At 42.1% G+C, this 15,003-nt stretch overlaps 1 protein-coding gene across 8 annotated transcripts in view; it reads right to left on the reverse strand.

Moving 5' to 3' along the window:
* Positions 1-1,476: 1,476 nt before the first annotated feature.
* Positions 1,477-15,003, reverse strand: part of LIMS1 (LIM zinc finger domain containing 1) — a 78,642-nt gene continuing 65,115 nt past the window's right edge. For 4 of the 8 annotated variants that reach the window (XR_014525731.1, XR_014525732.1, XR_014525733.1 and 1 more), the window contains exons 3-11: positions 14,628-14,694; positions 11,736-11,856; positions 10,164-10,313; positions 9,074-9,224; positions 8,162-8,254; positions 6,507-6,555; positions 5,405-5,480; positions 4,700-4,900; positions 1,477-3,199 (exon numbers count right to left, since the gene is read on the reverse strand). Coding sequence is in view for 4 of the 8 variants with exons in the window: in XM_083501566.1 (XP_083357692.1) it covers positions 3,085-3,199; positions 5,405-5,480; positions 6,507-6,555; positions 8,162-8,254; positions 9,074-9,224; positions 10,164-10,313; positions 11,736-11,856; positions 14,628-14,694 (822 nt within the window). In the remaining 4 variants the exon portion in view is untranslated. The remainder of the gene's footprint in view (positions 3,200-4,699; positions 4,901-5,404; positions 5,481-6,506; positions 6,556-8,161; positions 8,255-9,073; positions 9,225-10,163; positions 10,314-11,735; positions 11,857-14,627; positions 14,695-15,003) is intronic. The other 4 variants (XM_083501566.1, XM_083501567.1, XM_083501565.1 and 1 more) reach the window with 1 other exon arrangement.

Below are 15,003 nucleotides of genomic sequence, written 5' to 3' on the forward strand. Positions count from 1 at the left end.
ATATGGAAGTGTTTTTTAAAAAATATTTGAATGAATAACAGGGAACTAAGGAACCACTGAATTCAGCAACTAGAACAGCCGTGATATAATCAAATAGATGACAGCAATGAAAAGGTCCAGCTTTGTGCAAGCGGATTTCATCTTTCACAGAAGTAAAGGGCAGCTGGTGTGAGACCTTGGCAGCTGGACCGACGATAAGGATGACAAAAACAGTCCTAATCAGAGAAGAACATAATCAGGCAACACAGTAGATAGTGAAACAGTAACATATTTTGGTTGGTTTTGAAAGTATGCTGATAAGAAATGTGACTAAGTTACTGGAAGGCAAAGGCGGATTTGTGGGAAGTCAGTTCTCTCCTTATTCCAGGAATAGTTGGGGGCATGTATAGAAGGGTGAAGTTATAGGGTCCACTTTCAGGCTGAGCTACAAGGTGACAAAAAGACCTGGTCACATCTGTTACCAATAGGAATGGGGTGTGAGATAAGAGAATACGATGATGTTTTTTTTAAAAAAAGATGTCTTTTTTGTAAATGGGTCAAAAACAGGGTTCCACCAAACCTGTTAATTCCACAGCATGTGTGACCTGGTTTATTGACAATGTACTTTTCTCTACCAAATATGATTTTTCTAACAGGCAGGGCAATCCTACCAAGGAAACAGGAGTGGGAGTGTTGTCTCAGAGCCCATGCCCATGGAACAGTTTCCAATGTTTACTTAGCCAAGGAGGGAAGAAGATAAACTTACAAACAAAAAAGCAGAAAAATAGCAGACATACTGTATTTTTCGTCCTACAGGGCGCACCGGCCCATAGGACGCACCGCATTTTTTTTTGGGGGGGGGGAATGAATAAAAAACATTATTCCCCCCCAGCCGCGGCTGCCGCCCCAAGTCCTTGCGGACACTCGCCCGAAGCACAGGGCGCCCTCCGGAGGGCGCCCCGTGATTCGGGCTGCTGTCCGCAAGCCTTGTGAGCCCACGGGAACTTTTGCAGGGCTTGCAAGGCTTGCGGGTAGCTTCCTGAAGCCTGGAGTGCGAGAGGGGTCGGTGCGCACCGATGCCTCTCGCTCTCCAGGCTTCAGCGAAAGCCTGCATTCGCCCCATAGGACGCACACACATTTCCCCTTCATTTTTGGAGGGGAAAAAGTGCGTCCTATGGGGCGAAAAATACGGTACTCCAGTATCCCTGGGACTGTGGCACCAAAATGCTCACAGGCTGCCCCACACGGATGGAATCCTTTTCTCCCAAGGGGGACCTCAAACCTTTGTTCCAAGAAGGCTGCAATCCTCAGGAGCTGTGAACTTGACCTTCCTTTTCTTTATATAGGCTTTGCTCCTCCTAACCAGTGCTGGTAAGGATACCTGGGCTCTGGCAGGTGTGCAGTTGCAGCTGTGTATGCTGCTGGGGCTAATGGACACAGTGGCAATGGGATGCAGGGAGGTGTGCCAGAGACACAGCATAGCATAGAGGCTAGAAATTGCAAGTAGTTAGTGTATTTTATTGACCTAGTGGCACAACAGGCATTCAGTTGGAACCGGGATGCTTTCAGATTTCTATTTCAGATACTCTTAAAATAACTAAGCTGAGTCGGAAAATGTGTTTTTGAAAAACTCTAGCATCTTCCATCATTAGAAAAAAACCAAATCTTAAAAATGCTTAACCTTTTCAAATACTGGGCATATATTTTCTGCATAAAAATACAAAATAACAGTATACAAAGGGTACATATTTTGACTAATATTGCTTAAGTATGGCAGAATAAGGCACAACAAGGAAATGAAATACAAAAGCACAGAGGAATATTTCTGTTACATAGAAGGATTCCACAAAATTCAAGTAGACATATTTCTTGCGATATAGAACTATCTAACTAGCTCTGAGCTGCAGTCTTCAAATGATGCATTCCAGAGTTGCCTTTCTGTAGTTCGTTGAGAACTACAGCCAAGACTCTGCTCACACCAATTAATTACAAATGCTATTAATCTCCGAACAAAGCATTTGTTGTATAGGCTTCGTTATGGTTCACATCCAAGGAGCTGTGAAGAATGGAATCTCTGTAATTTACAATGCAATTCTAGATGCGTCTACTCAAAAGTAAGACCCACTCAGTTCACTAGGGCTTACTTCCAGATGAGTGGATCTAAGACTGCAGTCTTGGATATTTAGAGTTCTTTCTGGTAAGTTAGCAGGCATGATCAACAAGGCTTCGTGGCAGAATATGGACTTCTAAGGCTGAGAATGCTAGTTCGTTTTGTTTTTTAAAGCTTTCCTCAGGGCAACAGCAAATGTGAATGTCATTTCTCCTTAGGTCGCAAACAGACTTCAAGCAACAATAACTCCTTGCCTCAAAAACATGAAGTGTGTGCATTAGACTCATAATTTTTAATGTATATCAGGGCTCACAGCAAAGGAAAAGGTACTTCATCGGCTAGAATCCTCTAATCCCTCACTTATGCCACAAGAACATTGGGAGAATGTCTATGTAGAATGTCTACACAGAATGTCTATGTGTCGGAAGCAATTCAATTCTACTGCCACAAGCCAGCCAAACACTCTTGTTGGGGTTTAGCTGTGCAATCCTACATATGTCTACTCAGAAGTCCCACATAATTCAATGGTACATACTCCTGGGTAACTCTGTATAGAACTGCAGCCTCAGGGTATTTGCTTGAACCATGTGCTTCGCTTGCATGGCAAAACAAACTATGCCGGAGTTTAGTGTAAAATGAGGTTTGGTCTATTTGGTGAGGCGATCTGCTAGATATGTTAAATTAGGCTATTCAGCACCGACTGGGACCTTTTTCAGTTGCCCCTTACTAAGCAAATATACAATGTATATATCTACAAATTTATATGCGTGTAAAATTCAGAATTTAAATGGTTGGATATGAGGTTACATAACATGTAAAGAGGTTTTTAGAGGTATACTGTCAAGGTAGCGAGGCAAACATTTTAATATGAAGCTAGTCATGCAGAGGAATACTCTCCTTTTTTTGCACTTGGGTTTCATACACTCAACAAAAATAAGTCTGTAATAGCACTTCCTAAACTTTGCATGGCAAGATGAGATCTGGAGAGGAAGACCTCACTTTCTTCCCAACGTCTCAGCCAATTTCTTCAGTCGCTTCTTGAGCTCCAGTGGGAACTTCTCATAGCACTTCTTGCAGACAGGCTTCATATCAAATTCCACAAACTTGTTTCTAAAAAGGGTAGTGGGGAAAGAACAAAGTCTTAATGCAAATAATAACATTTTCATAGGTTTTGCTGGAAACTAATTTTATATATAAATTACCACCAACCCAAACTGAGTATAGGTTACACTATTTTTACTACTACTACTTTTTTTTTTTTACAATTTTATAAAGACAAGGATTTGTACTAGTCATCTAAGGAATCACAATGTAAATTCCCACATCTGAGGGGAAAGTGGGTGTCTTAGGATCAGTTTTACACATATCTTTATTAGTTTATGCTTCTGGGCGTCATGCTCCCCCCCATAAAGAAAGAAGTGCAGACAAAAAGAGTGATCGCCACCTCACAATAGTGCATTAACACAGATGGTGTCTTTAAAAAGTGATTTTAATTTATTTTTTTTAAAGTCAGACATGTTATGTTGCTTGTAAAGGTTATGGCTCTGAGCCCCAAAATGCACACCTAAAGTCACTCTTAAGGATGAAACATGTTTTTTTAAAAAAATAAAATCATTATTATGAATCCATTTAAAATGTTGGGAAACCTTGAATCCACAGATTGCCATTATTTCTTATCATGTTCAGAGCTGGTCACAATGACGGAAGACTCTTTTCCAGTCTTGGTGTACACATTGTAGAGGTGCTTCTGCAAGAAGTTCCTTGGTCTAACAGTATCCTATGAAAGGGGTGGCAAAACTTTGCTCTGTGGGTGCACAGGGTGGTAAAGGTAAAGGGACCCCTGACCATTAGGTCCAGTCATGGCCGACTCTGGGATTGCGGCGCTCATCTCACTTTATTGGCCAAGGGAGCTGGCGTACATGTGGCCAGCATGACTAAGCTGCTTCTGGCAAACCAGAGCAGGGCAGGGGAACACCGTTTACCTTCCCGCTGGAGTGGTACCTATTTATCTACTTGCACCTTGATGTGCTTTTGAACTGCTAGGTTGGCAGGAGCAGGGACCGAGCAATGGGAGCTCACCCCATTGCGGGGATTCGAACCGCCAACCTTCTGATCGGCAAGTCCTGAGTTAGGTCCATTACTTTCCAGAGGTCTACTCTAAGTAAAAAACTTTGTTGACTACCACCCACTATCTTTGTTCCCAGGGCACTTCCTTGGGATAAATATTTTCAAATGCCTTGGGATAGATATGTTCAAGTTGCCTCTCACCTCAGCCTCAATAGCTATGTTCTAATAGACGCAAATACAAAACAAACATCAGAGCTAGAAGCGTACGCCACCTAGAGAGCTCCATATGTGTTTTGGGGACAAAGGACTTGCATGTAAATTAGTCCAGTTACTCAGAACGAAGTTGCCCTTTTGTGTGGTGCTCATCAGAGGACCACACATGTTGTAGAAAGGTAAAGTAGACATTCATAGTCCCACCTACTTTTGCCTCTTGGGCCACCCACCACTGATATGCGCCCCTTCGAAAACTGCCCAGAAGACAAGGGGCAGCAAAAGGTTTCTTGCCCCTGAAAGCTAAAAAGAAGAGATCTCCCTAAAACTGACCGAAAGGAAGAAAGGAAGGAGCGCAGTTGCTGGGAGGTAGGAACAAAGCATGTTTACAGGCAGACAGGCTTTTTCTTTTTGTGTTTGTCTTTATCCTTTGCTTCTCGCTCCCGTTTGGCGAGCCTCCTCTTAAATTCTTCCGGCATTCTCTCGTAACAGTGTTTGCAGACAGGTTTGAGATCGATTTCAACAAACTTGTCCCTTCACGGGTGGGGAAAAGAAGGAACGGAGGAGAGAACAGGATAGAATCAAGATACAGGTGAAGCAAAATCAAGGAGAATTCAGCAGGAAACGGAAACAGAGTTAAAGTAGTAAATATACTAATAGGAAAGTGTCGCTGTCACTTGGCAGAGGCTGCATCCTTAATGGCGTCATCAATGCAGGTGTGAGACACCATCAAGGGCTTCCCCATTTCCACACACAGCCAAAGTCTCTAAGGGCAACTCACAAAAGACAAAAAGCACACCTCATGTGTGCTACAATGAAGGAACCCTGTGCTCCAGTTCCCATCAGGCCCAGCTAACATAGCCAATGTTCAGGGATGATGGGAGTTCAGCAACATCGCCGGCAGCAAAGTTATCCAGGGTGTGTTAACCTGCAGAAACAAGCCATGCTGCGGCGCTAAACCAACCATGGTTTGACATCATGTACAAACGTGGCCACACCACCGCTTCATGTATTATCATGAACATCTGATAAACTTACTTGAGTGTTAACTTAGTGTTGCAAGTAGAGCACGCGAAGCAGTTCACGCACCATGCCTTGTTCAATGCTGACACAACTGAGAAGAGAAATGACAGGATTAGCCGTCTGTTTACCAGTGGCAGAGTAGATGATATTTATCGGAATTCCATGGCAGGTAGGGTAAAAAAGGTAAAGGAGCCCAGGACAGTTAATCCAGTTGAAGGCAACTATGGAGTTGTGGCACTCATCTCGCTTTCAGGCCAAGGGAGCCGGCGTTTGTCTGCAGACAGCTTTCTGGGTCATGTGGCCAGCATGTCTAAACTGCTTCTGGTACAATGGGACACTGTGATGGAAACCAGAGTGCACGGAAATGGCATTTACCTTCCCGCCACAGTGGTACCTATTTATCTACTTGCACTGGCGTGCTTTCGAACTACTAGGTTGGCAGGAGTTGGGACAGAGCAATGGGAGCTCACCCCGTCATGGGGATTCGAACCACCGACCTTCTGCCCAGCAAGCCCAAGAGGCTCAGTGGTCAGAGCCACCCGTGTCCCTATATATATATATATATTCCACAGCAATGTTTAAGAGAGTTACACAAAGTCTTTGAAATCACTATTATGTTGTTTGAAACTGCGTATTATTTACACAATAGGGATGCGGGTGGCTCTGTGGTCTAAACCACAAACTGTTTTTGTTTGTTATTATGGTATGTATTTTTGTGTTGCTAAATTGTAAACCACCCGTGAGCTTTGGATGAAGGGCAGTATAAGAAATTTAATAATAAATCTCTCTCTCTCTCTCTGTGAGAACTTTCAAATCAAGTCCACTTTCATTTGCCTCACTATATTTTGTGATTGCTGTTTTTTGACTATAAGCTGACTTGAAAACCCACTATCAATGCCTAAACAGTTTCGTGAAATAATATTTCAGGCTCCTGCTTAGCATCATGAGTATTTCATGTGCATTTTGAGTATTTTATTTTGAACTCAACTTCAACTGTTATCCTGCTGTGTGCTTCTCCCTTCTTAAATCACTTGTATTAAGTGGGTTTTATTTACTTTTTTATTTTTAAAAAAACACCCTGAAATGAAGACACAAGCGCATCTGCACAGAGACTCACCATCTCCTTCAATCACACGATTACAGTGGAAGCAAACATCACCAAAGAGCTGCGGAAATGGGGAAAATATTCCATAGTTATGCAAGTATTCATAGAACTTTAGAAAATGAAAATCAGAAGTTGGGACATATTAAAAACATATGCTTTCTCATTAGCAGATCAGATTAAAAAGAGGGAGGGGAAATCTCTTAAGTAATTATGAGTTGATTTGTTTAAAAAAGTAGCTACACACACTAGTTTGGATTGAGAGAAATATGAATTTAATGGTGACTTTCCTCCTCCCTCCTGCAGCCCCCGCCCCAAAAATGCTCCCTTGAGGGACCCTGATGAGTGAAGTGGGCCGTGGTATAGGAGTCTAAGGTGAAATCCCCATTTCCCCCTCTACCAGATATTTGGGGCTCCTCTTGGGCCTTTGTGTCATAGCCCGTCCCATTCAACAGGATCCCTCAACCCCCAGGGGAGCTAGGGAAGAAGGGGGCCAGGAACTGGAGCCAACACATTCAGATACAGAAATAGAACTGTAGAGTTGGAAGGGACCACGAGGGTCATCCGGTCAAACCCCCTGCAATACATGATCTTTTTGACCATCTTGGGGCTTGAACCCATGACCTTGAGATTAAGAGTCTCCTGCTCTGCCAACTGAGCTAGGAATGCAAGAAGCTGTTTTACACCAAGTCAGACCTCCAGCTCAGTGCTGTCTGCTATACTGACTGGCTCTCCAACAAGACAGACGTCTTTCCGAGCCTGAGCTGGAGACGCCAAAGGTTGGACCTGACACCTTCTGCGTGTAGTGTGTGGTCTGAGCTATAACTCCAAGTGGCCACTTGGCGGTGCACTCTTAAACAGTGCCCAGTTTAAAGTGAGCACAATGCACAGTCTAGGATTTCACAATAGGTTCTCATGCAGTACTCCACATGTGTACGGTGGCAGCTGTTAAAAACAAGCGCACACACAAAAAGCTATTAATAGGGGAAGGAGTCTTTAAACTTCAACGACTCAGTAATAATTTATTAGAGATCACTGGAAATGTGAAAGGATCAATAGGACCTTTGAACACGATAAACACACACACACACACACACACACACCAAAAAAAAAAAAAAAAAACCTCAGATGGGAAAGTTTTAAACAAGCTGAAAGAAAGAAAAGAAATGACTATATTCTGAATATTTTAGTCCATATTTTAAATGATTCTTCTAATACGGTAATTAAACAGAAAAAAATGATTTCTATGTGTAATGAAAGCTGAAATAAACACACACACACACACACACATTTGAATTCACAGATTGGATTGCCACACTGCAAAATATTGCAAATGTGCAATATAGTTTTCCAACTTCAAATTTAAACCAGGTCTCCAAATGTGTTTTTGAGCTGAAGAACCAATAAAACAAAGGGGGAGATACTCCAATCTAAAAGTTTGCCTATTAAAGGTAGGCTATCATGGAATTAGAAGCTTTACAAGCAAATTGTTGTTCAAAAATATTTTTTTTACCTCATAAAATGCTGTATATCCATTGAATGTCAAATCTACATGGTTTGACACATACCAGCACTTGCTACGATACAACAAATGTAGACGAAGCGAAGTTTCAGAGTTAACATACTAAAAGTCTCTGGCCGAATGTACAAAATGCAAGAGGCAGCCATACCTGGTTGTAATGGGTCTCACAGTACGCCAGCCCCTTCCTCTCATAGTGACGGTGGCCTAGGAATGGCTTCTCACACTTCGCACAAACAAAATGCTGCAAGGAGGGTGGGAAGAAGTATGGGTTACTACCTTCAGTTTTATGTAGTGATAATTCATCTGCATTCATCCCTATGTGATCTTGAGCAAATAATTTAATTTTTGCTTCTTAACTCACTGTACTGGAGCAAGTTAAGTGTTTGCTCCAGAACATTGCAGGTAATTCTGAGGGCATGTGAGGAAATGAAAGGAAGGGGAGTCACACTGCACAAAGCAGAACTCGGGATAAAACCTCAAGTAAAACTCTTAAAATGATTAGATGAGGGTTATTCTGGTATTTTCCTTTGTACTTCCTTTTTTGTTGTTCTCTTTTGTGCTCCTTAAGGTAAAGGGACCCCTGACCATTAGGTCCAGTTGTGGCCGACTCTGGGGTTGCGGCGCTCATCTCGCTTTATTGGCCAAGGGAGCTGGCGTACAGCTTCCGGGTCATGTCGCCAGCATGGCTAAGCCACTTCTGGTGAACCAGAGCAGCGCACGGAAACGCCGTTTACCTTACCGCCAGAGTGGTACCTATTTATCTACTTGCACTTTGACGTGCTTTCGAACTGGCAGGAGCAGGGACCGAGCAACGGGAGTTCACCCCATTGCGGGGATTCAAACCGCCAACCTTCTGATCGGCAAGTCCTAGGCTCTGTGGTTTAACCCACAGCGCCACCCACGTCCCTTTTGTGCTCCTTAAAGAATGTTTTTAAAAGTAAACTACCACAACCTACAAAATTACACAGAATTCCCTATTTTGAGGTCTCCTTTCTCTAACCTATTATTATCTAGGTTGTTGCACCCATCCTTACAGCAGCAAGCAACACGCAAGGCTCACCTCCACATGCCACTGTTTGCCCATAGCATTCACCACTCGTCCTTCAATTGGCCTCCTGCATGCTCCACAGATGGGGACGCCCATTTTGTCATGGCAAGGCAAGCAGTACAGCTCCCCCTTCAGTTCTCGGGCATCAGCAGTAAGTTCCTTTCTGTTCAGGAGGTACCAAAAGAAATGTGAAGACACAGTGAAGGAAAATACAGGCATGCATTTAAACTGGTGGATATGGTGGCAAAAGAAAACATGATGATATTATTATTATTATTATTATTATTATTATTATTATTATTATTATTATTATTATTATATATTTGGTTACAAACTGGAATGAATACCCGCAGGCAAAATATTTGGGAACTGTTGAGCCAGCAGCTGAAAACCAAATACAACGGCATGAAATCTGCCATATGAAATGATCCTTGGGAAAACAAACCATTTTTCAGATTTAAACCCCATGGCATCCATTTCAAGTGGGGATTCCTGTTGCACAAAATGAGAATCGCCAAAAAGGGATGGTGAATAATGCTTGGTGCACCAGTGAAAATCTGTAGACGGTCCACTCAACAGAAGGCAGGCTGTTCAAAGTGATATCACGGAACTCCTGCTGAGGTAAAATACACCTGGGGCAAAATGAATACAACCCTTCTCAAAAGTAAAAGTAACATCCTGCTTAGAGAATTAAAGAAGCAGGGCCTGTAAACGGTGCCGTGCCTCAGCCAAATTCCTCTCATCTCAATAGGCTATTTTACAAGTTGAGTGTAGAAACCTGAAGAGTTTATACTAGCCAGAGCCTCAGCTAGACCAAGTTCTTCCCAGCTAAAAAGGCCTTGCTGAGGAAAGTAAAGTGATCATATGCATACATATGACCTGGGACTTACTTCTGCGAAAGTATGTGCAGAATGGGTCCTAGACACACTGAACACAATGGAAATGATTTGGGACCAGGCTTCAAGAGGCTTATAAATATCTTAGTCACTGGTAAATGTGTGGTAAGACTGTGTATTTGCCTTCATGCTTAATTATCAACCACTTTGATACTAAAGTTTCCATTCTAAAGATTTAAAAAACAAAAACACCCAGTTCCTCTTACCCGCAATTGGCACAGTTGAAGTGATCGGGGTGGTAAGGGTCATTCTTGAAGATGAGGGGTTGTTCTTCGATGATAGCATGGCACTTCTGGCAAATGTATTTGCCCATGCCCCTGGCCTTCTCCCGATTGTGGCAAGGACGGCAAAGGTGTCTAAGAGAGAGCAAAGGAGAAACAGGAATGAAAAGGAACCAGGTTCCTATAACTGGGTTTTATTTTATTTTTACCTCACAGAAATGTGACAAGAGCTTTTGCTTCAGTTTTGTAGAAAATAAACTAGCAGTAATGCATAACAAAAAAAACAACAACACACAAAAACAGTTATTTTACCATAAAACAGTTATTTTACTGGTCTTCTGGCAGAAAGTCATTCTCTGCCTTTAAATTTCTCAAATATAACATGTGAAAGGATACTTTTTGCCAATAAAAAACTGCTTTTGGTGCAAAACGATGATGTAGGCTCTGACCTGGTATTATAGCCTATGAAAATTGTCTCAGAATGCCATTATAGAGCAGAAGGTCAATAAGGCTTATAGCCTGCAGTGAGTTAGGATCTTCTAATATCATGATCAGATTAAATATATTAAAAGTATATTGTAAGGTAAAGGGACCCCTGACCATTAGGTCCAGTCATAGACGACTCTGGGGTTGCAGCACTCATCTTGCTTTACTGGCCGAGGGAGCTGGTGTACAGCTTCCGGGTCATGTGGCCAGCATGACTAAGCCGCTTCTGGCGAACCAGAGCAGTGCACGGAAACGCCATTTTCCTTCCCGCCGGAGCGGTACCTATTTATCTACTTGCACTTTGTGATTTCGAACTGCTAGGTTGGAAGGAGCAGGGACTGAGCAACAGGAGCTCACCCTGTCGCGGAGATTCGAACCGGTGACCTGATTGGCAAGCCCTAGGCTCTGTGGTTTAACCCACAGCGCCACCCGCATACCATAAAAGTATATTGTAGCTCTTGGATATTATGTGAGCATCTCCTTAGGGCTGCTGGTTGCAGAACCTTTAGAATGGAGGCAGCATAAAAGCTGGGTTCTGCTCTTCCACATGCCAAAGTGATCTTCTTACCCAAGAGCTGTTTCATATCTCAAGCAAAACTATTGCTTAAGAAAAGCAAAACTAAATCCAAAGACAATGTTCTGCTTGCGCAACCTCTTGCACACATGGAAGCATGGGACTTACTTATAGCACTGCAAAAATTTGCAGAGCAACCGTGGCAATTATCCTTCCATGCACAGTTCTTTGGTTCCAGCCCTGTACTTCCAGGATACAAATGTCACTCATTGACAGCCGCTCTCTCAACGAAAGGTGGTAGGGCCTAGCATGTTTCATCTCCACAAAGTTGAATGCAACTACAACAGCCATGATCCTATGAAACCCATTTGCAACTGCTGTCTTGGTTAGTTTTGAAATATGTTTAATGCTATGCTTCCAGAATGCCAAAGGTCGGCCACCATTTTAGCAGCTATTGCGTTATATTTGATAGAACAAAATCCTGAAATCGTTATGACCCTGCCATCAATTTACAATGCTCAGTGTCAAGAGTCAATACAAAAGAAGTTGAACAATACCTGCCAGCATTCTTCACAAACCCAATGTCTGCCAATACCTGTTGGCAGATATCACAGCAGAAACATTCTGGGTGCCAGCTGTTGTTCATAGCTTTAATAACACGACCAATAATGAACTCCCCTGCAAGTCAATAACATACCAGGATGTTAAAAAAAGAGAGATTTAATTTTAAATGCTAAGGTGCTGGAGATAATAATATGGTGTGGGATATAACTAATGAGAGGGCAGATCGTTCCACCAGGATCTGCTTAGCACTTCTCTGAATTCCTCCCAAAATATCTGTGTCCTCCCGGAAGTAAACAAAGCAAAACGGCAACAATATTTTTATATCCCTGTCTTCTTCCATGTTTCAACCTCAACAAGCAAATTCAGATAATTTTACCCAATGACATTTATGTTACCCAATGAAATTTTGGTCAAGCAGAGTTCCTGAAATAATAGCGTACAAAGCAAAAATGAAACACAGAAAAACAATGAGTGCCTGTCATACTTAAGAGCAGACTTCAGCTCATTAATTTCAATGCGTCTTTTCCAAATGTGACTAACACTGGAGATCAGTCAACGGCTGCTAAAGAAGCTCTTAATCTAAGTATTGTGGAAAACTGTGTCTAAATACAGTATCTTGTAATTTGGGCTTCCAATAATTTAATGCTCCTTCCACTCAAAAACAGGATGCCAATAAAGCCATTAAGAGGGCTGAGAACAAGATGATAATGGGCATGTGCAGAAAGGACTGGATTGTAATGGATAACAAAATAATAATAAAAATAAATAAAGTGTCTTAGAACTATAGTTCTCATATATTTTTGAGATGCTGCAATTTCCCTCAGTTTGGGAGCCAGCTCTCCTTTTCCAGCTCTGACATAAAACTTCCATTTACCTTTCCAGATTTCACAGCTGCCTGCAGGCAATTCATATCAGGTTTCTCCCTGGGGGTGAACTGACCTGGAGATTCCTCCTTCTAGGCATCTAAACACAACTGCCATAATCCAGGGGGCTTTATTGGGTGTGGAAGACGGAGGCCTGTGAGTATATGGAACACTTTCTCCTTCCAAAATGGGCAAGAACCAAGATCCACTTGGAACATGCAGCTGCCTCAGTGCAGTATAGAAAGCGAGATCTAAGCTCCTACTTCCTATCTAATTCCACCCCTCACATTAAGGCAGAGCTCTGACACTCCTGGAAAAATCCTACTCAATTCTGCCTACAGCATTACTGAGACAACTCTCGGTTTCTTTCTGCTGACCTTTTTTTTATTTTTAAGATAGGTTACTTCAGGAATCTCCCAGTTAGTTCCAGAAATAGCATTCCTGTGCCTGATAAACAGAATATTATCTCATTCTAATTAAGTTATTTGACCTGAGTCTCTTGCCAAAGGGCACAGCAAGTGGGGGAAACAAGATATTTTGGTCTGGTTACTTTTGAAGGTTGAAATTCCTATTTAATAACCCTCACTTTGCTTTTAAGTGAAACAAACTTAGGGAGGCTTAAGTGGGATTCGGTACATGCCACAATCTAGAGACCCAGTTTAGCCTGCCATGGGGCCTTAATTGTCTGTGGAATAGTAAGGAGACTCTCAGGCACAGATGCCACAAAAAAATACCACAGTTAAAAGCATTTTCTTTTGAGTATTCAATAGGCTGTAGATTTGAAAAGTGTTTCGGAACTAAGGAAGTGTTAAGGATCATGATGCAATTTCCTGAAACTATATATTTATAAAATTCAGTTTTACTTCCATTTGGTGCAAACACTCCGACTATTATCAATTTTTCGCCTTGCTATGTGACTTGTACCGCAGTTATCCTACCTTCTTCATCTTTAAATATTTGCCGAGCCTCAAATTCATTTTTTATATACAAAACCACTCCTCTTTTCCTGCTTCTGTCTGATGAAACAAATTCATTTCCCAATTTTTTATTAATCAATACTCTTCTATGTTTTCTCGCCACATGAGTTTCTTGTAAAAAAAAGAAGCTCCTGCAGCCAATCGGAAGCCCCATCGGATATTCAGCTTCCAAAAGAACGTTAAAAAACCGGAACACTCACTTCTGGGTTTCGATCATTTGGGAGTCAATTTGTTCGGGAGACAAGGCGTTCGAGATCCAAGATACAACTATATAGTCTTTACAAAGAAGCTATCAATCACCTAGAAGAGTTATTTAGCTTTCTAGCTGTAAGCTACTCTGCTCCTTTGCATATCATTAAAATTTTATTTAGACACATAACAGGAATCTGCCTTAAGTCAGACCATTAGTCTATCTAGGTCAGGATTATTTGCACTCACTGTCTGGGTCTCTCTAGGATTTGAGTCAACCCTACTTGAGATGCTAGGGCAGGCATCTTCAACCTGCGGCCCTCCAGATGTTTTGGCCTACAACTCCCATGATCCCTAGCTAACAGGACCAGTGGTCAGGGATGGTGGGAACTGTAGTCCAAAACATCTGGATGGCCGAAGGTTGGGGATGCCTGTGCTAGGGATTGACTCTGGGACCTTCTGCACTCAAAACAAACACACTACCACTGAGGTACGTGGTAGCTTCTAAATCAGACAGTGAGCCCTACAGGAGTAGAGCAGTCTTTCCACTACAAACTTTCGCCTCCTGACTCATGGAAGATGGTGGAGAACAAGCACCTTTGCCCATGCTTCCTTCTCTGTGTTAATCGTGGGGAGAAACAAACAAATGCCCAAAGCAGGCTTATGTTCAGATGAATACCATCTGGGCATTAGATAGTCATTATCCTGGCAGATATGTAACAAAATCTTCCTTGTGTTCCAGACCTGCTTTGTTTTCTTTAAACAGCATATGTGCCTCTCCTCCTATGTTTGGATGTCCACATTATCTTTATAAAATATTCTAAAATTATATATATATTTTCATTCTAGAACTTACCACACTGATGGCAGCAAGGAGCAAAAAGCATCTGAAAGTCATGTTCGCAATATTTCCTTCCTTCAAACTAGAAAAAGTAAGACATAGAGGAATTTAGAGGAATACGGAAAAGTATAGCACTTCATGTTTCATACATATAAATGGCCGTATAATTTCAGGGTTCTTTCAACTGTTTTTTTTTTTTAAAAAAAGGATCCAGCCTGATTTTATGACAGAAAGGAAATGAAGCTCTGCTAATCCATCGGATTGTTTAACAAGTTCTGCTTGTATATTGTTATGCCACAGGGAATGATTTGCACAAGAAATCTGGCAGGCTGCGGTGGAGTTTATGTTAGATGGCTGGATTCTGACAGGATGCTAAAAAAATCTGGGCACG

This window comes from Podarcis liolepis (genome assembly GCF_965112155.1).
Source record: "Podarcis liolepis genome assembly, chromosome: 4".
NCBI lineage: Eukaryota > Metazoa > Chordata > Lepidosauria > Squamata > Lacertidae > Podarcis > Podarcis liolepis.